Here is a 21795-nt window from a genome sequence, read left to right as displayed (position 1 = left end):
TGAACTCACACGATACTAGAGTGATTATTGACAGAAGAAGACCTATAGACAGTGAGAGGTGAGTGAGTGACCTTGTTTAATTTGATTTATTATAAGAAAATACATACTAATACTATACAATAATGATATATATTAATTGACAGGAAGGAGGGAATTATTTGGTAATACAAATCACTCAAATGATGAGCCGACAATGAAAATAGTTGCTGATTCCTTATCTGGCAATTTAGTCAAAGCAAGCCCTATTTGCATTTTTATAAAACGGTTTGATTACGCATTGCACTGACCCTAAATCTGAAGACTGACAGATCAAAGTACGGTACAAAGTTACACTTAAAAATTCTATCTTGCAGACAAAATTCAGTAGATCTTTGAATTGACAGTGACACACAGAGAAGCTATTCATGGCTTCTATTTCATTTCAAAATACAATAATTTTTGCACTGTATCAAAGTAGGACATTAAAGTGCATCACATTTTAAGGGGAAACATATAAAGTCTTTGCTGGTAAACAATTCTGCCTTCTAATTGGCTTGGATGTGCATTACTCGTTTTAATGTTGACAACCATTCCAGAAAGTACATGAATCAGTTGAGGTGTAAAAAGGTTCTCAACACTCGTCTTACATCTCTCCCAGTGCTGGAAATGTCTGCCATCTATCCTAATTTGACAAGGGTCCTCGGACTACAGATGGCTCTCCAATCGTCTACAGTCACAAGCTAACTGACTGAAACAAAACCCAAGCTGAAACAACACGTGTCATCAATGACATTTACTGCAAATATAACTAATACTTGAAAATACACTGTATACTAACAGCATGACACACACAAACACACGCTGCACTGAGTAGCAGTGACTCAGCAGATCAGCAGGAGCAGATGGACTTTGCTTCCCACAATCCTCCTCTGCAGAGAAAAAAGTGACATCATCAACACACAATCCACAGGATTGAGAAGCAGCTAATTCCATGGAATGTGAGCAGTACACAATATCTACACTTCACATAAGAAGCAATGTTTTTGCCGTAGCACCCTTTGTACCGGCCCTGCAGAGCTGGGCGCAGGCCAATTAGGAGAACGACGGCAGGTTGGTGGTAACAAAATTAGAAGAAAGTGTGGGACAAACTGAGAAAAAAAGCGGATGCCAAACAAAGCGAGGGTAGTGTTGTAGAGGGAACTACGCCGAGAAAGAGATGGGAGGAGGGATGAGAGACCGAGAGTGGGGGAGAGCAAAATATGCCATATGTTGCAGCTCTAGGATTTGGGGGTGCATGCCGAGTGTGCTAATTAAACGAGAACTAAATAGCCATAAAAAACAATGGCATGCTGACAGAGAGAAAGACTTAGAGAAATGAATCAAAGGAAGGAGTATGACTTCTGTTTAACAGAAAGAAAGATAAACATTACATTACAGGAGAAATAATGATGCAGATAAAGCAGAAACAGTAATGGGTGGAGAGAAAATGAAAAGAAAACGGGAAGCTTAGGGAGAAGGAGCTTGTAGAGAAAACTGAAGACAAAAAGATATTAAAAGCTCTTAAGCATTGCCAAGGACAACAGGCCACCAATGCAGTGTGACAAGTGAGAGCTGCATTGCAGAAAGTGGACAAGTGGTTCTTACACTCCACTCCCACATAAAGAGTCTATTTAGCATCAACCATTCAATTAGTGTGAAAACATTCCACGGTATTGTGGGTGCTCAAAATAATGAACCGGAGGAAAACAATGCTTGTCCAAAAGGGGACATAAAGTGTGAAGTAACCTGTTAACATTTGAAATGTCGCCACGAGGACCGATTGCATCGAGTTGAATGGCGAGTACCATCATCAAGTACCATCATCAGCAAGGGCAGACAGCGCTTCACAACATGAGGAAAATAAGCACATCGTACAAGTTCAAGTTCATCCACATCATTCTCCAATGGGGAGGCTGTAGCCTGGTAGAGCCTCAGAGCGTATCGCTATCGTCAGCAGGGTAACAAGCTAACAATGAGGATACACATATCCTGATGGTAAGAGGTTTTACCGAATGCTCATTTACTAAAAAGCCCCAAACGCTTATAAACCTTATAAACCACAGAAAATAAAGTTCTACCTGGAAACTCCAAATAAACTGTAGATCTTTCACCCAGAACAAGTTTTACAAGGTAACTCAGATCATGGAAAAAGAATAAGAGACCTTGAGAGATCCTGTCCTTTGAGGGGTGTCATTTTATGGGACTAATCTTTTAATTGTGATTTGAGGGAATGGTGCCCAAACTAGAGCCACTGAGATACAAAGGAGCTCAATAATAAGATAATCAAAAAACAAAAACATCCAACCTCAGAGGTAATTATAAGCTTCATGCACTGGTTTGATAATCGTCTCGGGTTAATGGCCAGTGATGCATGAGCAGAAATCTAGAGGCCTCCATTAAAAAGAGTGTGTGTCACTATCCACGCCCAAGTGTGCGTGAGTCTTAAGTGCGTCAACTGGCCTCCGGCATTGTCTTCATGTCTGTATTTGTTTGTGTAAACAGAGCTTACATGTATTAATAGGCCCGCGATGCCCACATTCTAAGCCACTTACGAGTCGTCTCTCTCCTGTATGAGACCAATCCAGGTACACCATCTCACCACGCTGCTGTATGACATCGTGGCAGCTCGGTTCCTAAGCAACTGGATCAAATCATCATAGAAGCCGGCCACGCTGGAGAGATGGCTGAAACAGATGAGGTTGTGGTAACCTCGAAAAGAGGTCTGAGCTAAAAATACAACCCCCACCCCGTCATGTAGAGCGAGAATAAACAGTGAGGGTGAAACTTTATATATTCTTCCTCACTAAGTCGATCACATTACAGACAGAAACACAATATCCACAACAATCCAAGTAAGCTCGAGTGCAGGGAGTGTATCAGATGCCTTCAGTAACACCTCGTCTCCTCTCTTCCTGCAACTCATTATCAGTTCTACCAGTTCTACCAATACTGCCCGATCCAAAAAGGCTGGAACAGTGATAATAAACATCAAAATCTTTGTATAGCAGACATATGGCCATATTAACTGGGGATTATCTTTGTTAGCGACTGAAATCAGCTGTCGACAGGTGGTCTCATTTTTTGTATACTCTAGACAAGCATTTGTAAATGTTTGGAAAACAATTGGAATTTTGGTCCCCCTGGTAAAAAGAAACAGATGAAAAATGCTCCTCAAAGCAATGATCATACGGCGTATTATTTTGGTATCAACATTATAACCAAGTGATTAGATTAGAAAAGGCTCAGTGAATAATTTGACACAAACAAGCAGACGGACAGAAGCAACGGCAGCTGAAAACAGACTCTAACACTTCAAATACCAAAAACATAATCCATTATTCATCTCACACAGCTCAGCTGCAGAGTTTCTAACAGAATTGAACTCCTCAAAAAAAAAGAGAATAATTCAACTTTAAAGGAATCACTTACAAGAATCTGAGTATTCTCCTGTGAACTGTTAAAATCCTTGAGATTGGAAACAAAGACAAATATGGGAATAATATGGCTTTAGGTAGACGCATCTACACCCCGCTTCACTGTCTGTGGCCTCATTACAGGGGTCAATGAAAGCAAGGAGCTAGAGCTCCGCTGCCGTCTCTTCGGGTGCTTTTGCTCTGCTGGGACGCAACGTAGCAGTCAGGCCCAGAAACCTACTTCTGCTGACGGCTCAATGACGGAAACAGCTCGGCTGACGCCAGTAGCCAGTGAGCCTGTGCACACACACACACACACACACACACACACACGTACTCTACTTAGCCCTTAAAGTAACCTCATCCTGGTGAGCACTCTGATAATTACCATTCGCGAACTCATATTCGATATTGAAGTGGCGTTTACATGCGGCTTGTAAACTCGTCATCCTATCCCTCCAGCCTTCAACTACTACATATTTTATTGTTCGGATTGTTTTTCATTCAGATGTACATAGTTTATGTAATTAGAGTTGTATTGAGTTTCTTGTTGCACTGAGCCTCTGTCTCTCGCTTTCTGTGCAATGCTTAAATGAATATGGATTAACCACATTTCAAGCTACAAGGCTCATATATATAGTGTTTTCTGATACGTTTCACCTCTTCAGAAACAGAAGGCTGTTCAGGTCCAGGATTTCCTGCTCTGCGCAAAACACACACACACACGGGCACTCACGAAAAGCTCCGATCCAGTCTATTAACAATTTTCCAAGTTCCTTAATTCTCTACTTTTTTGTTGTATAACATAAATGCAAACACTCCAACCTCCGTTAGCCCACGCACGCATACATAGAAAAAGATCAAAAGGAGTTGGTTCTGCACTCACCCCAACCCAGCATATTTGGCAGTGAGCGTGTTGCCATGCCTACAGGCCCAATCAATGTAGTGTCTAAAAATAGCATAGCCATAATAGTCTTACTTCTGATAGCAGAGGGGTGAACTGGGGTTTATTGTGCAGTCTCAAAGTGAATCGGAACCAAAGGCGGCCTTACGGTTAGCAAGCACTGTGCAAAAACGTGAGTTTAATCCTCAACAGCAGGTTTCTCAAGGAAAGCCTGGTTCTTGGATTTTATTGGCTGGTGCCGGGACCCAACAGCAGGTCGGGTCAGGGAATCTGGAGTGACTTCCTGCTGAGTTAACAGTGGATCATTATACAGACAGCACGGCTTCAGAGACAGGAAGACACACCAGTGCCAACACAAGAAGATTAATGTTTTGAAGTGGGATAAACCCTAATTCAGAGTATTACATAGCAATTAAGAGTGAAAAACCCAAAGGGCAAAGACCATATTCATCAGGATGAATCACAAATTGGCCATTTAGTAGAAGATTACCACTGTGCGACACAAAATGGCAGGACGCCCTCAACTTCAAATGCAATCTGTTTCAAAATGATGGTGTCGTTCTAATGCTGCTGGCCAGCGGGAAAGTGCTTCAGTAACCTTTCATTCAATAACCTTTCATTCAATAACGTGTAGCTATGATATAGAGAGAGGGACAAGCTGGAGCACACACACACACACACACACACACTGACAGACAGACACAATTATGTCACATGTCACAAATTGCGGAGTTGCTGTCTTAATCTCTGTGGCTACCCGTCTTTCACAAATACACACACACACATGGACGGGTGCCAGCATGGAGAATGTGTGTTTGACCCCATCCAACTTCAGCAAAGGCCGAGTTCCGTGCTGTACCAACATTGATTTTAGCGGCGTACAGAGAATACATGAATGGGTGGAAAAGCCGCGTTCTTTTTATAGCGCCTCCCTCCGAGGGAGCAGAAGAGGTGGGCGGACTAACAAGGAGGCCGTGACTCTGATTAGGAGGCAAAGCCCTGGCACACATTCAGTGCAGACTAGTAGAGGATCCAGACTCCATTCAAACATTTATTTTCTTTACCTTCTCTCAACCCCCTTTTGTCTATGCAATGTATAAAAAAAAAACAATCCTATAAAAAAAACTGCCTCTTATCTCATGGTCTCATTGCCTCGGGACACTTTCAATTAACTCATATGGGATGATGACGATGAGGATGATGATGATTGTTTGGCCAAAGACTTCTTACCATTTTACCCTCCAGAGTGTAGATCTTCTTCACCACTCCCGAGTCAAGCTTGATGGCTTCAGTGATGTCGGTCAGGACTTGTTCATAGGAATGGGCCGTCTTCTTGTTCAGAAGGATCCTCACAGCTTTGCGGGGCTTCACGCCGCTCCGCACCACTGTCACCAGCTTTGGACGCACAAAGTCCTTGATCTCGCGGCTCTCTGGTGCTCCGGCCTTGGCGCTGCCCAGAGACGGAGGCCCGCGGGAGGACGCAGCCGAGGCTTTGACGTTCACAGACCAGTTGGGGTTCACGTTTTTTGTGTAATCCAACTTTTTGTAAGCTTCAATAGAGCTGCACACATAGCTGTCACCTGTTGAAGATAATGGGAGGAGAAAGCCGGGAGGGGTTACTTACTGAAACATTAGAGGAAAATGAGATGAGCCGCACAAAGGACCGAGAATCTCTACTGAGAGAGTCCAAATTCTAGATGTAATAGAACAAAGGAAGGAAAGTTAAAGCAAATACGTAGGCTATGATTGTCCTATGAGCAGGCAGAATAATACAACATTGAATAGATTCATGGGATATTTTACTGCATTATTTTCTTGATACCTCTCATAGGCTCAATACTGACCTATATTTTCCTAGCAACAGACGATGACGTCAACAACTCGTAGTTCTTCTCTTGTCACTTCTTAGAGAGTAAAACAGATCAGGAGAGAGATAATCTGAGCCAAAACATATGTCTTTATCCCCATATGGCCTTCAAATGAGCGATAGGCCTTTATAATCTTCACAATAATCTGAAGTGTGCCTGGCCCGTTTTACAGAACACTGCCAATACATATCTTGCAAATACAAAAGGTAGTGCTTGTTCTTTTAGGGGAAGAATATTTCCGATTAGCCTAATCTGCCAATAAAACCCACTGGGGCCACGGATACACAGGAGGAACGCAAGCATGTAATGCTGGTCCCACAGGTGTGCTGTTTAGGATACCCACCTTCCACCAGCTGCTCAATGCTGGTGATCTTCTTGCAGCCATCCAGGGTGTAGATGGTCCGGACGCCCTGCGGCAGGTTGACTTTGTCGGACAGAGAGCGGGTCAGGTCCGCCAGCAGGGCGTCAAAGGTCCGGAACCTATCCGTGGAGATGGCGTATACTATCCCGTTGAAGTACCGGTCTCCGTTGCGGTAGAAGCGAACCTTCTTTGCTCTCTTCTCCGTGGCCAGAGTCTTCAGGGTCCGGGTCCGGTACAGGCTGCAGTGGGCGCTGTGCGTCGGACTCGGCACGCCGTTCATCCTCGCACTGGAGCGGCTGTTTCGCTGACCTTTGTCCCGCTCGTCGAAATGCTCCATCTCCATCGCGGTGCCGAGGCTCACAAGTACGGCCGTGCTGTCTGGAAGGACACGGGGAGGGTGGGGTGGGTTGAGTTTAAAGGGGCGGGGAGGGGGAGGTGGTGTCCGGAAGTTTTTTCTCTAACGAACAAGAAGTCAACAATAACAAGGGGTGCCGATATAAGAAGAAACGGGGTTCGGGCGGCCGGTACAGAAGCCAGCCGGTGACCGTCGCTGGTGAGGCACTGTCTGAAAATAACTCGCTAATGACAGATTAAGTGCTCTTAAGCCGAGCAGATGACAGCGTGCCTCATGACGACTCACACCGCCGGTCAGAGTGCGGCCGAGTTGTGCGCCCGAGGCGCAGATGGATGAACAGAGCGCGCCAGTCATGAATCAATAACATCCTATCGATGGTCCTCTATAGCCTCACGCATTCCGGAGACAGCGTGTTGAATTAAAAAAAAAAACTGCGACATCGAAATAATCATCGGCTAAATAGGGATACAAATAAAGATGTGTAACTTTGAAGTCTTGAGACGAGGACGCGTGAGTCGTTGGGAGAACGTGTGCTTTCATGGCATGCTGGCGTTAATGTCGGCGCGTGCATGTGCTTACCTACGTGAGCAATTAACGCTTCTGTGACGTTCACCTCCAGCGTGACTGCTGCTTTAGTCCCCCCCAGGAGATATGACACCAAAAAAACAAAAAAAAAGAGTTCCGTGAGCTGGTCGCCGACACTATAGTGGTGGAAACTTGTGGTCCTATCCTGGCCACCTGTGCGTCCTTTCGTTGTCAGGTCCACGTGCCCCACCACCAAACACCAGTGTGTGTTTATGTGTATACGTCTGATGCAGAGGCTGGACGAAAAATGAACCAAGTCGCTGCTTCCCCCCTTATTCTTTTTGCACCCACCTCTTTTTTTCCCTCAATTCCACGTCACTCCTCGTGATTTCCATCCAGCGCCCCCACCGCTCATTCTAATGCAAACTCACACCTCCTACTCGTGGCGGGGATGCTGCTGTTTCTACGACCACCACACAAGAATCCTTTTATCAATATCCATCTTTTTAAAACACTTATTTTGAATTTGGAATAAAATTTGACACATGTTTTTTTTTATGTGAATGGGATTTTATGTGCAGGCCAATTCCATCAAAACCATGAGTTTACAAGCATTGCGCAGCTTTATGTTTAATCCCCACCACCTGCATCTTATGTAACATACTTACGAAAATGTATACAATAAGGTTCTCGGGGAAGCTAAAACCTAAACCGTTTGATTCAAACCATGAAGAGAAGCTTTCAGAGGGACCCAAATGTATTGTGAAAAGTGTGATTTTCACCCAATCCCAATTATTTATGTTGTATATCAAATATTTAAACTTACTTGTTGACTCAAACAGGTTTCCATAAACCAACACGCAGAAGGAGAGATGAGGGCCTCAGAGGGTGCGGCTGTCTCATTGTCATAACCTTGTTTCTTTCAACCTTGGTTTGTGTTGTTGACGGCTCTCCAACCAATGGCAGCGATAACGACAACTGACCCACATCCTGGCCGCCAGAGTCCAGCCAATTCCGCCCCATCGCCACTCCCTGATGGACTACATGCGTGTGTTTCCCAGTATTGGTTTGTGCCATTACTGAAAGTACTATAATATATAGTTCTTAACATTATATCTACAGGGGTTTAAGAGGTACAATACAATGATCTATGTCTCAAACATATCACAGCTTTAGAATTTAAAAATGCATAAACTATTTGTGTCTGTGACATTAGTTTCCAGTTCAACTAACCCAGAACCTAAATGAATATATCAGATATTTTAATGGATCAAATGTGACTTTACGTTACTTGACCGTTTACGTACACGCACAGAGAAGGACGCAGGCGGCATCACGAATTGAGAGCCAATCGGCGTTCCTGTCCATGAAAAATGTGTCCTCACCGAACAGGACAATGCTCTCAATTCATCAGAAATATCAATTCAAATCTGATATTTGTTGGCGTCCACATGTGTTTGCTAAGAATAGGGACATAAGAATGGATGGGTTTTAGCATTGCTGAGTCATTTCAGATGTTAAAGCATTATTCATCCTTGAATGCGGGAGTGTATGTTATTGAAATTTGCTCTTTGCACCTGGAGCTTGAATATAAAGAAATGGGGAATTTGGGCTTTTTGGATTGAGGCTATCATAGCACCTGTGCAGGTACATTTATTGTGGATCGGTTTGCTGTACATAAAAGACATTTCTTTTTTATACCAATAACTTTTTTTTCGTGATTTGACACCTTTGACTCTAAATGTTTCAGAAATAAGAAAAACAATGATTAAAACAGATGGAATGATGAATTATATAGTATCTCATCTGGCATAGTTCAAAAAATGGATCCTCTCTCTTAATTTCAACACCCAACAGAGAAGCTCTCCCACTCAGGCTGATGATGGGCGCTACTGTACACAGATGCTGCATCTATTCTGACACAAACCGCTGCTTCTTTGTGCTATAAAACAAAGCCTGTCACTTTGACACATCATGCAAGTTTAGATTCATGTGCTTATTTAGCTCAAATAATATGCACAGATGGCATGTGGGCCTACACTAAATTGTTCACAGCCCTCGCCCTGTGAGCAGCAGGTTGAGCACGGGCAGTGGTGTGACTTGAGGTGTTTTGACAGATAGTGTAGCGATTTGTCCCCGTGTTTATCCTGTCAGCTGGGGGCGTCCTGGCGTTACTCCGTGGCAGTGAGATTCATGTGCAGGATGCAGGGAGTTGTTCCAAAACAAGATTGTGCATGAAACAGAGGAGAGTGTGGGAAGAGAGGTAGTGAGTTGTGCACCTGAATGGATTGCACACCAAGTCAGCCAGCACATCAGAAATATGGGTGGACCACAAAAACAGAATGAACACTGTGCAGGTCCAATGGCTTAAGACGGACACACAACCAGCAAACTAAAATAAACGTCTTTCTGGGTTTTGTGTCGATGAGGATTCCGACAAAAATGGCAGCGCAGCAGTCAAGAGGCACAGGCTAGTTGGTATTTAGTCAAGTTGTAATAAAACAACATGATAAAAGAAAACATAGCCAAGTTTAGTTCTGGCATGTTTGCCAAACTAAATTAAACTTCACTTACCAACTTAGCAGAATTTCTTTCTCCCCCCGGGGAGCTCCAAGGGAGCACCCACACGGCTCCTCTCCCAACCTGCCTATTCCTCCTTGGCTTTTTGCACCCACACCATCTCAATTCCCCTGATGAAGTAGGTGGAACGAACACTCCCTCCACTACAGATGTGTTCAAGTTATTCTTTGTCAAATTGGTTTAGTGAGCGACAATGAAGATTTATTGACAGTGTGAGATCATGGGTTATTTAAAGTAGCACTTACAAATGTAAAATTAAAAGGTATCTATCATAAAACATCTGCATTAATGTCAACACATCCTCATCACAATCTCATCTTCAGGAAAGACATTCAAAGCCAAATGGGATAGTTATGGACAGTTCAGCTGGTCTGATGTTTGTTGACAGCAAGGTTTGACCTTTGCCCTAAAGGCCAGTTCCCTTGTAACTACAGCTCACTGCATGCCGGCTCATGCAAACACTGCAGTCGTAGAGCAGGTAATTCATAATGCGCCTTTATGAATTATTCTCAGCCTGGGACTTTTTATTCTAAAACCCCAAATGTTACATCACAATCCATGAGCCAATTAATACAAGGTCGTTACAGTGAAAGACCTATCAATGAACAATAACGTTAATTATTGCTGTTTTTTGCCTATGAAACCAAGTTTGAGGTGCAGGACGTTATTTCAGTTCAGGTTTAAGGCAAGAACCTTCACACTTCTTCGTAAAACACAAATGAAAATAGCTTCCGATCAACTAGTGCAGCTCCTACACCTACGTTTGTAAAGGCGGCCAGTGGGTGGGACGGGGGTGACTGGGTGCTCTGTGCGTGAACTACAGAGAGTGGTGGATGTGCTGTTGCTTACGTAATACAAGTCGTAGGAGGTGTTTTTTTTAAACGTTGGTGACACAAGAAATGTCATGCTCGCCAGGCTCCTACTTCTGAGCTTTGGAGGCTGTACTATTCCTCCTACACCCTTCTTGATCAAACAAAGAAATAATAATGCCCCAAATATAAATGTGACATTTTGTACCACTGTAATTTCCCATTAATTGAAAAGGAACACTGGATAAAACAGCCCTGACTGGTGCACATGGCTAGATGACCTGTCTGACAATCATCTTTTGAGAAATGTTAGTTAGATAACCTCTTTTTTTAATTTAAAAGGATATAACACAAAATTTGGGTTAAGTATTGTGCTTCAGGTCGTACTTTAGTGTGGGTAGTCTGCTTTCTATGTGGGAATTATATTGTTCTCTTCTCTCTGCTGTTGCTCCACCACCTCCTCCTTCTTGAGCAAACACTCCTCCTCCATCTTCTCTCTGTTTCCCTTTCTTAGAATCAGCCTTTGCCTTCTTGCTGGTCTGCCTCCCTCTATGCAATTAGAAAATATAGTTAGTTTAGTAGAAACACGTAACAGAAAATAAATGTTTTTTATTAATGTGCTTCAAATATTGCAACAATAAGTATTACAAGATAGTGTTACATCTCAGAATCTATATTGAATATGTATAAGATAATTTGTCAAGCATACTTTATTAGTTAAAAATGTGCACTAAACGGATTGCAAAGAAAATCCACGGATTTAAGAATAATATTTACTCACAGTATATCATGTAGTGAAATTATTAATTGACTTGATAATCCTATCAAATATTGAAAGTTAGTCTTTTTTCTTCATATGATGGGCATCCTACTATATCTTCCATGACAACTGCAGTACTAACAGATTGTACTACTTTACTGTTTTTAATTTAGTTATTTTAGTTCTGAATTAACACTATACACGTTATGTAATTTTGTTTATGATATAATTCTTGTTATCTACCAAATTAACTACATTTCAATGTTTGCTTTCTTTTAACTTCAAGACTGAAATGCATCAAATGACAGTATTGATTTAAAAAAAATAAAAATAATAATAAACAGTTGTTATCAAATTAGCATATTTGCAACAAACGATTGCTAACTATACCAAGGCCCTGCACTGTTTGTTTTGTGTTCATAATACTGAATCCATCACTTGTGTTGTTTCACTGACCTCCTCGGTTTGCTCTCTACTGCCCCCTGTGGCTGGAAGGAGTACTGTCTTCTCTGGGCTTCGGCGGAGAGCTGTGTTAGAGGACAATACATGAGTAACATAGGTAAACCCCAGACACAAATCTTTGTTTATATTTGCTTGTGCCGAGACAAGATTTATAGCTAAAAATCTGTGGAATCAGCTTCCAGTTTCAGCCGGGGTAGACACTCCCACCACAAAGAGTAGGCTTAAATCTTTCCCCTTTGGTTCCCCTAAGGTTTCTTCCTAACTGTTCTCCCCATTAGTTTTTTGTATTAGTACATCTTTCGGTTTTCCGGGACAGAGGATGTCACGGATTGTTCAGATTGTAAAGGTGAGGCAAATTTGTGATATTGACAAAGTTTCCCTGCTGTTGGTTTTGCAGCATAAGAAAGGAAGTTCTTTATTCACTTTTTGGGGGGTTGAGCAGACACACCTATTATATAACAAGTGAGAGCAGAACTAGGCCTGAAATACAAAGGCTACGGAGCTTAACAGCCTTCACTGAATTATCCTCTAACACAATTTAACCACGACAGCAATCCTTCAGTGGGGTATATATCTAAATAAAGAAGACTAAAGAGAACGCTTACCTTAGCTATTTCAGAAAGATATGCCCGCCTCTCATCATTGGTTTTATGGAAGGCCTGATATTGGAAAGAAACAGAGGGCCTTATTGTCACATTCCTCCATTGTCACAAACCAGTTCGAACTGTCAGTTATAATCTGTCTGCTCGGACTGCAGCGCTTTTATGCGCCTGTTGCCTGTGTGTATTATTTCAGGAGGTCTTCAGTCTAATGAGCAACAGATTAGAACATGGATTACTGGCTAGGCTGCGTGTTAAACTTTTATTCAACTAATATCTTTCTAACAATAAACAAAGAACAGAGACCACAAACCAGGAGCATATCGGCCGTGTCGTAGCAGTACAGGACAAAGGTTAGGGTTAAATTTTCAATGGTTGTTAATGAATGCAAAACATTTTAGCCAAATCTTTTTCAATCCCTTGCTAATGATGCTAATTTGTTAGTGAAGTTTATAATGCCTGAGAAATAAATAAAGCTGCTTGTCTGAGAAATGATAGAACTGGACCAGCAGCCTTCATGACCCTCAACAATACTGGACTAGCACAGAGATTGTGCAGTGGCCCCGCTGAGATCCACACCTTTGCTTCCTGTTCAATACTGCCATGACAGTCCATGAGCTGACTCTGGAGGTCGGACTTCTCTTCCGTCAGGAGCTTCAGGCGCTGTCTCAGGGTTTCCTGCGGCAAAGTGTTTCCATCAATTAGCAACATTCGTAACAGGGAAGGATGAATGGTGTTTCGCTGCCGATGTCTAATTACAAATCGTTCAAAATGAAATGGTGCCACCTACTAAACAATAAGAGAAGGCTCAGTGCAGAAAACATGAGGACGAAATGAATTAGGCATTATTCAAAAACTCATAACACATATAGCTGAGACATGGTAAGGCTAGAGGAGAGTATAGAGTATTAAAATAATAATGAAATGTTACAGGGGACACTCGTGTGGGGGACACCGCAGAATTGCTAAAAGGTTCAAGCTTCTCCTACAATGCTTGTTCTTAACTGACAACCGTTGTCTTAACAATTACTAACTGCACTGATAGAGACCACATTTCTATGTGGAAATGCACTTATTGTAAGTTGTTTTGGATAAAAGCGTCAGCTAAATGACATGTAATGTAAAGATTACGAATAATCCATATTAGAACATGCTCAAAGATGCTCTAGTTTACCGCGAAGCTCGCAAATTTGTCTACAGATCTTGAGTCCACGGTGTGCAGCCACGCCTTGGATACAAGAATGAGCATCTGTTAGTTCCGCCTTAAGGCCGACGGATCCATTTTTAGACCGTGTTGCATAACCTTCTAGTGAGTGTTGTGCATTTATTTGTGTTAAAGCATTGTTACTAGTGTGCATTACTCTCCCATGGATTGTATTTTATGATTGCCGGGCTGTGATCAAACTGCACTCGATTCAGCCTGCGTCAACGGGAAGATGGAGAGCAGCTGGCGTTACAGTCTCGACCATCGTCCTCTGGCTCTCTCTGCTGGCATGTGCTTCGTCTCCAACACTTGTCCTGCTCTCTGTGTGTCATTTGTTTGTTAACGCTCATCTTACCGCCATATTGAACACAAAAAGACAAGCGAAACGGATACTAACAAGGATAGAGCACTGTAAGAAACACCCTCCAAAACATAATGTTTGTCATGTATTCATTGACACTTCCTAGGCTGTAATGGGATGCTTTTGACCTCAGGGGCCCCAATCAATACTTAGTGTGCTTAAGTGCTTATTAGTCATTAGGAACAAATTGATTGCCAAAGTGATAGACATTTGGAACAATAGAATAAAGTACCTGTGAGGTATGAAAAAAACAGTATACCTAGAAGGTTTGCAAAGAACAACTCTGATAATGCCAATACTTCAAAACATTTGTGGAGAAAGCTCAATAGAAAATGTTTGCACTCACTACTGGCATGTCATCATAGGTTCTGATGGAGGCCAATCGATCTGTGAAACACAATTGTGTGTGAGCATTATTTGCATGCCAGTATCAGCCCTAAAGTACTTTATGTGAGATCTTGTTTTTTTCAAGTTGTTTTAAAATAATTATTGCAACGACACTTTTGGTGTTGAGAAAGTAGACACTGTCCTCTGAGATTCTCAACAAATTGATTTGATGTGTTCATATTCATATAATGACCAATGAACCAATGAACTTTCAGCATAGACATCTTCAAATGCCAGCACAGGGCCGTGAACTCACCCATGGGGTTTCCTCGCAGTTCCTCCAGTCTCTCATGAATAATTGACATCTGACGGTCCAACTGTCCATTTAATTCAATCTGCGTCTCATACCGTGTCTTCCACTCGTTTCCTGTAAAAGAATGAAAAAATAAACCCGTCATTTGTCACATCATTGTCACATTTGAGACCGGGCTTGACCGAGTGGATTGTTTCAAAACAGCTTGCAACTGTGGGTGAAGGTGACAGATATAGCTAAAGTTATATTTAGGAAAAAAATAAAACGTTTAAAGATCACTAACCTTCACCGTCAACACTGTGCAGTCTTTCTTGCAGTTCACCCATAGTACTGCGCAGATCTGTCACGGACTCCTCAAGCATTTCTCTGTATTTGACGTTAAGAACGTTTTATTTTGGATGGGAAAATAACCTCACACTTTGAAAGTGACACATAAAACACACTTACTTCAGGTCCCTCTCTTGCTCCAGTTCTGCTTGCAGGCGTGCCAAATCGTATTTGCCGTTGTCGTTGTTTTCAGTCATGTTGGAACGCCGAAGAAAAGTTTGCCCCTCACGGTTTCCATGGAAACCAGTGTTTCCGGTTTGTTTGGGCGGCCTCGGAAATAGTAGCCGTGTCACGTGCTTCAAACTAGACAAGAACGCTTTTCGAGTGGAGGTGATAATACGAATAAATATGTAAACAAATAACTCGACAATTTTGCTGGAAGATTTTTTTTTTTTTTCAAGCAAACAATTTTAAGAAGCTCGCAATTATTCAGGCATCAGATTCCTACTTCCTCTGTACAGCGAGTTCTTCAACAGTTGACATAACGGTATACACATATACAAATACATTTTATTAACTTAAAGTAAAGGATTCAACATGGTAATAATGGTTCAAATGTGTAGTTTGTTAATGTACATTTATGTGCTTTGCTTTAACATTATTGCACTTTCATTTAGAACAGAAGTGTACTGTTAACCTCTTCACTACTGCAATTCTTTTTTTATTAAAAATAGATTGTAAAACATAACAAAATATATACATCATTCAAATACTACCATGAAAAAATAATGCCTATGACAGCACCTCAATATGCAAAAAATAACTTTTAATTACTTATTTCTTATTGTTTTTTACATTTAAAACTAATAATATCTAATGAAGAAACAATTGGCCTGTTTGTTGGGTTAATATGCAAATTATGAGTTGATCCATCAATCAGACAGAACTCGTGAAGCAAAGCTATGACCTTCCTTTGTGAATGTTTTTTTTTTTTTAATTCTCTGTCTGCTTTTTCAGTTTTTCTTTCCCATTTGTCTCCGCTTGATGTTCTCGTTTCAGTTCCTCTTTTGCCTCGGTTTGTGCAGGCTGTTCCCCCGGTTTGGCCATGACCTTGGCTGTCTGCTTCCCTGCAGTCTTCATAAAGGCTTTGATGCCCAGATTGTCAATGTTGTATGCAGTCACAGCAACATTGATCAATGACTTCAGACCAGTGTCAGTAGCTTGGCCTGCATCGTTACCGTACCTTTACCACAAACAACATGGCGGAGTTAGGGAAGAGTGGTTCGGTGTTTGTATCAAAATAAATTAAGTTGTGCACATAATTAAAATACTGGAAGAATGTGAATTTTGGCGTTGCTTTCATTAACATTAACACACTAAAGGCCAAGAAAAAGTCACATTTTAGTTTGTAGTAATTTTATTAGTAACATACCAGAAAGAGGGGCCAGAGAAAGAATGAACGACAAGAGCAGCACCACTAAACACAAGCTGATATGTAGCCGCAGTTAGCAGACCCAGAAAGACACAAACAGAACAGGAACTTTAAACTAAATCAAGTCAAAAAAGAGCCCAAAACACTGTTCATTTGTCTAGAACTGAATGAATAAAATGACATTCGTTTGATGAAGAAATACCATTCTGTGTTAGCTCTTGTGTTGGATTGGGAATATGTCTCTTAGGGTTAGTTTGTGAGTTAATGAAAGAGTGTACAGTTCATGAAAGAGTTGATCAGTCTTTGACTTTATTCCCTGTGCAGTCATATGTTGCTGGACATTTTTAATACTTTTTCTAAGCCCTTATATCTGAAAAGAAACAGGTGTGAAAGCAGATCAGTTTCCCAACGTACCAAATAGAAAGAGAAACAGGTGTCTGGTTTCTGAGCCAGTTGTTTAAAGACACCAAATAGATTGAGAATACGGCTTAAAGCAATCTGCAATAGTTTATTGATTAGAACATTTCAAGAAACGTAGGTGGAAATATCAGAACTTACTTGTGTGTCATCGTTGTGACAGTCTCTGCTGTGACACTTTTGCCAACAAGCTTTGCACCGGTCTCCAGACTGGACCAAACAGTAGAAAAACCTGGTTTGGGTGAAAATAAAAATAGAAATGTTTGAGAACTCTCAAAAAGATTTGGATCACCTATATCTAAGAAAACATTTCCAATGCAAACACATTTCAAATGCTGTGACACATCGGGCAAATGATCGTGTAAGACAATGTACACGAATATATATCAAACTATATAAAGTTTGAGCCTGAAATCTCCTTCATGTTGGTACACACCTTGCACACTGCTGACTGCCACAAACTTGGCTCCATCCCAGTTGGAAGGCCCGCCATCTTTATTCTTCTTCATAGACTCTGGGACCAGCTTAGAGCCCTGTTTCTTCACATGAGGAGCCATCTTGTCAGCCACGTGTCCTGCCACGGTACTCACTCCATTGACTGTAAATGTGTACAAACATATAGATACATGATCATAGCAATGCACAATGCAAAAAATAGCAATTAAGAGAAGCTCTAATGTTTTCTCTAGGCATGTGGAATGTTTGATTACCACCCAAAATACATATGTATTTCCATTCGGTGTGGCATACAGTCCTTACCTAAGAACTGGCTGACTCGGACAGCCCCCCCGGTGGCCTGTCTAGCCACATGCAGGCTTTTGGTGACATGGGGGCTGACCTCTGAAGGAGTTTCCTCAGGCGTGATGTGCTCCCGCAACTTGGCTGCTCCATTATTAATGGCCCTACCAGTGGCCTCGGCTCCTTTAGCGAACCCGATACTCAACCACGTAGCTCCTACGGACGTGAATATGTTCTTATGGTCATAGTTATTTACAGAGTTATATGGAGATTAGCAATATCATTGATTGTGTTGTTGGTTGGACAAAGTTTTAACCGAAGCACTGGTTCAAGAGAGATTGCAGCAATGGTAAACACTGCCACCTGGTGGTTACTTCTGTAGATACAAGGTTTCCAGCTTCATCTTATATTTTGTGTATTTTTTTTTCTTCTTTTCACAGGGGTCACACAAACACACCTGTCAAGATTCCTTGCGCCATCTTCTCACTCCATCCAGGAAGTGGCGGTTTCTCCTTCTCCCCTGTCGGCACTGTGAGTCCTTTTTGCTCTTTCATGGGACCGAGGGGGATTTTGTCGCTCAGGTTCATGACCTCTGACTCTTCTTCATCTGGCCCCTGTCAGTGAATCCAATAAGTCCAATTTATGAAAATGCATAATGAAAAGACACAGAGTGAGATCATTTTTAAATGTGGAAACACCCGGGTGGCGTTCATTCCTGTGAGCCGTGACTCAGCTGGCGAACAATGTTTTTACCCGCCGGCTGCCAACTATTCAGTTCCACCTGACGTGTTAGCAGAGGACAGTGACACTATGGATTCTACAAGGCGCTGTTGTCGTTTTAAGAATTAAATTACTCGTCGTGAACCATGTCAACACCACCGCCTTCCGTTCCAACACCATGACGTGTCGTCATGACAGATTAGACTCCAACCACACACACATATCCATCCTTACATCTGCTCAATGCTGACAGTAAAGCCTGACCTGGACCCTGAGGTTAGCCAGCTGCGAGAAGAGAGCCTGTAACTTCTCTCCATGTACAGCAGGCAGTTCTGACGACAGCACTATGCCCACGTAGGACCCCGGCGTCTCTGACAAGGTATCCGGGAACATGAAGATCCCAGAGTTAGCCAAGAGCACTGGAGTGCCCTCTTCCAGCAGGTAAAGCCAGTCACACACCTTGAAAACAGAAAAGACACAAACATAAGAAGGATGGAAATGATGAAGGTCATCGTCCATGTCCAAGATCCCCGGTACGTCTGTGGAGAGGTGATGAATGTGTGTAAATGGGATTTATCCTCATCGTTACCAAAGAAGGTGCATCTCCCATTGCAGCTGGTTTGAAGTCAAACTAGCAACATGCAATTCACATTCATTATTTCGAACAAGAACCTCTGAGTTCAAGATTTGTTTCCCCAGTTCATTAAATGTCAACTGAAAAATGTATTGTCTTGTCACAGCAAGTAGACTATCCCACTATTCCTTATGACCCAACGTTTTGTCCTCTCCGAGACACACCACGTCTTATGCCAGTCATCCACGCAGACAGACACCGACTTGCAGCAGCATTGTGCCGCTGGCATGCCGCCTGACACAACGACCCCTGTGAGGGCAGCCGGCAGCACAAAAGGAGCGCAGAGTCATCTGTTAGTGGGACCATTGTCTTGCTGGGATACAAAGCATGGCCGGCGAGCAGGCGAGCAGGCCGCTCTGGAGGTAAACAGTTGCGGGGGGGCGGGGAGGGGGGGGGGTCGGGCACTGCATTATGCAGCGCGGTATAATACGTGATTTGTAAAGGGGCTAGAATACAATATTGTTACTTAACACATTTCGTAAGGACTCAATACAAAAAAATCCACATGATGTTGCCTGTTACCATCAGAATTGAACAGGACACACACAGGGTCAGAGCAGATGTGAGCCATGATTAACTCATGGATGGGACCTTGTGACATCGATTTTTTGCCAAACCTCCAATAGTTGATCCCATTAGCATGCTAAAACAAATGAAGTGAAGTGAAGCACCTCGAATACTTATTGGAATATACAAAAAGCATGTTTTTCACATTATTTAAGGCATAGAGAAAAATGTTTTATCATTTTGCCAACTAATATCATGTAGAGTTTGAAGGCAAAGCGGACATTGCTACTGGAGCTAAACAATGAGTCAATGAATTGATTATTCTAATGAGTCAGAAATATTTTGACAATATTCTTCTTCTTCTTTTAACATCACAGTGAATATTTTACTTTTAATTTTTAATTTTAAAAATATATTTTTTTGCTGGTTAAGATTTGAGAGTCCAGTAAGTTAGTGATGGGTAATTTAACTCAATTTGACCTAACAACTAAATGACAAATGAAGAAAGTAATCATCAGATTCATTTTTGATGAATATAATGATCATTAGTTGCAACCCTAATTGTCAGTTAACATATCCAGTACAAGTAAGTTCAATAAATATGCAACTCTTAAAGATTATAAAAGAGATCAAGTTTCCCCTCGCACATAACATGCTCCCCTCTAAGACACACACACAGTCAGATGCTCTGCTGACATGCGTGCACCCACATGTGCGCAGATACTTTAGACTTACATATCACCACATACAGTATACCCACATGTAGAAATGTTGAGGGTTTCCCAGCGCTGGAATCCTTGTGCTGACTTTCAAATTTGATGATGCGAAGGTAACCTGGATGACACAGGGAGCTGACCTGCCCGCTCGGCGCCACAAAAAACATCTGCACCCCAGAGGGGACGTAAAGCAGCTCGACTTCATCTCCTCCTCCTCCTGTTGCTGCTGCTGCTGCTGCTGCTGCTCCGGTCTGCTTCCCCGACCTGAGCCCACCTCCAGCGGGGCCGTAGGACACACTTTGGTGGCCGGCCGTTGGCTGTGGCGTGTAGGCTGGAGGCTGATCCCCTGCCGCCGGGAGGGCTTGCAGCCGGGCACAGGAAGAAGGACTGGGCCCGAGCCTTAGGGTTGCGTCCAGGGGGGCGGCAGGCACGGTCGGGTACAGGTGATTGAGGGAGCTCTGTGGAGGCTGGCTGCATGGCGTCAGGTCCGGGTACAGATTGGGAGGTAGATTCATCAACAGGCGGCCCCGCTGGCATCCTTTTGTCAGCTGAGCGGTCTCTGGGTCAGAGAGGTGGGCGTTGACGGTCCTCAGAGTGTCCCTCATCCTGTGCTGAAGACTCCTGGCCGTGTCCCAAACCGCTCCCAGGTGCCTCTCTCCTCCGGTGGGCACTTCCATTCCTTGGGTAAGGTGCTGCTGACCTTTCCTGTAAAACATCAGCGCCTCTTCCCTTTTACCGGCCTCTTCGGCGGCCAGACCGCGGCTCAGAGAGTGAAACGCCAACTCGTACTGGTCCTTGATGAGCAGCAGCTCAGCAGGCTCAGTCATGCTGACGAGTCGACGGGATACAGAGGCTACAAAGTGAGGAATGGAGGCAAAGTGATGCACAAGTTGGAACTGCAATTTCAAGGATGTTATAGTGATGCTAACATTTTGTATAGACTGGTGTGTATTTAGATATGTATACCAGTTTCCCTATAGTTCGTTTTCCGGCTTATTGATTTGGAAGATTGAGAGTTCAGTTAAGTGGATGGGAGAGAGTTGCAATTAAAAAACAGCATAAGTAAAGAGTGGAAGCAACAACGAGACAGAGGCGCAACTTGAATATACAGCGAACACTTGAGAGGAACTCGTAATGGAATGTGAGAGAGAAATGTGGTTATGACGCGTTGTGAATAATTAGTCTGAGCAAACAAACACATCAGGTTTAACCTGAACAAGAGGCGTTCTTAAAAAGTCCTCAGAGTAGATTTATATTTTCAATTTTACACGTGTATTCTTCATCTCGTTTTCAAGAGGATAATCGCGAGCTACCTTTTCAGGCGGCCTGACAGACAATAAATAATACTCTTAAATCGGGTTTACCTTAACTTGAAGTTCAGTTTCAGGAAAGAAAACCACAAAAAACAAAGAGTCTCGCTTTTAGTTCACCAAAGGTCGTCGGTGTTATGATATGCGGGGAAAAGCTGCCATGTATCAATGAGTGTGCGCTTCACTGTCGGAGTT

At 42.6% G+C, this 21795-nt stretch overlaps 3 protein-coding genes across 6 annotated transcripts in view; all 3 read right to left on the bottom strand.

Moving 5' to 3' along the window:
• The window catches only part of dclk1a (doublecortin-like kinase 1a), a 38249-nt gene extending 30422 nt beyond the window's left edge, over positions 1-7827 (bottom strand). For 2 of the 3 annotated variants that reach the window (XM_037468437.2, XM_037468439.2), the window contains exons 1-3: positions 7499-7827; positions 6547-6942; positions 5566-5915 (exon numbers count right to left, since the gene is read on the bottom strand). In XM_037468437.2, the coding sequence (XP_037324334.2) occupies positions 5566-5915; positions 6547-6907 (711 nt within the window). In that variant the 5' untranslated portion in view covers positions 6908-6942; positions 7499-7827. The remainder of the gene's footprint in view (positions 1-5565; positions 5916-6546; positions 6943-7498) is intronic. The other variant, XM_037468438.2, reaches the window with a different exon arrangement.
• A 2295-nt stretch (positions 7828-10122) lies between these two features.
• ccdc169 (coiled-coil domain containing 169) lies at positions 10123-15415 on the bottom strand. Its single transcript, XM_037467595.2, has 8 exons — positions 15307-15415; positions 15143-15225; positions 14863-14973; positions 14566-14606; positions 13234-13332; positions 12661-12714; positions 12050-12120; positions 10123-11382 (listed from the first exon to the last, which is right to left on the bottom strand). Exons 1-8 carry the CDS (start codon positions 15381-15383, stop codon positions 11196-11198), a joined length of 723 nt encoding a protein of 240 aa, XP_037323492.2. The 5' UTR covers positions 15384-15415; the 3' UTR covers positions 10123-11195.
• A 197-nt stretch (positions 15416-15612) lies between these two features.
• On the bottom strand, positions 15613-21788 carry sparta (spartin a). Of its 2 annotated transcripts, none has more exons than XM_037466618.2 (8): positions 21655-21788; positions 20335-21143; positions 18698-18892; positions 18171-18327; positions 17735-17929; positions 17412-17573; positions 17117-17207; positions 15613-16369 (listed from the first exon to the last, which is right to left on the bottom strand). In XM_037466618.2, exons 2-8 carry the CDS (start codon positions 21115-21117, stop codon positions 16120-16122), a joined length of 1833 nt encoding a protein of 610 aa, XP_037322515.2. In that variant the 5' UTR covers positions 21118-21143; positions 21655-21788; the 3' UTR covers positions 15613-16119. The 2 variants fall into 2 exon arrangements, with proteins under 2 accessions (XP_037322515.2, XP_037322516.2); XM_037466619.2 differs by lacking the exon at positions 15613-16369 and adding an exon at positions 16393-16928.
• Positions 21789-21795: the final 7 nt, after the last annotated feature.

Source organism: Pungitius pungitius, chromosome 16, assembly GCF_949316345.1.
Source record: "Pungitius pungitius chromosome 16, fPunPun2.1, whole genome shotgun sequence".
NCBI classification, from domain to species: Eukaryota; Metazoa; Chordata; class Actinopteri; order Perciformes; family Gasterosteidae; genus Pungitius; species Pungitius pungitius.
The sequence above is the reverse complement of the archived record's forward strand: the minus strand, read 5'-3'. Positions and strand labels throughout refer to the sequence as shown.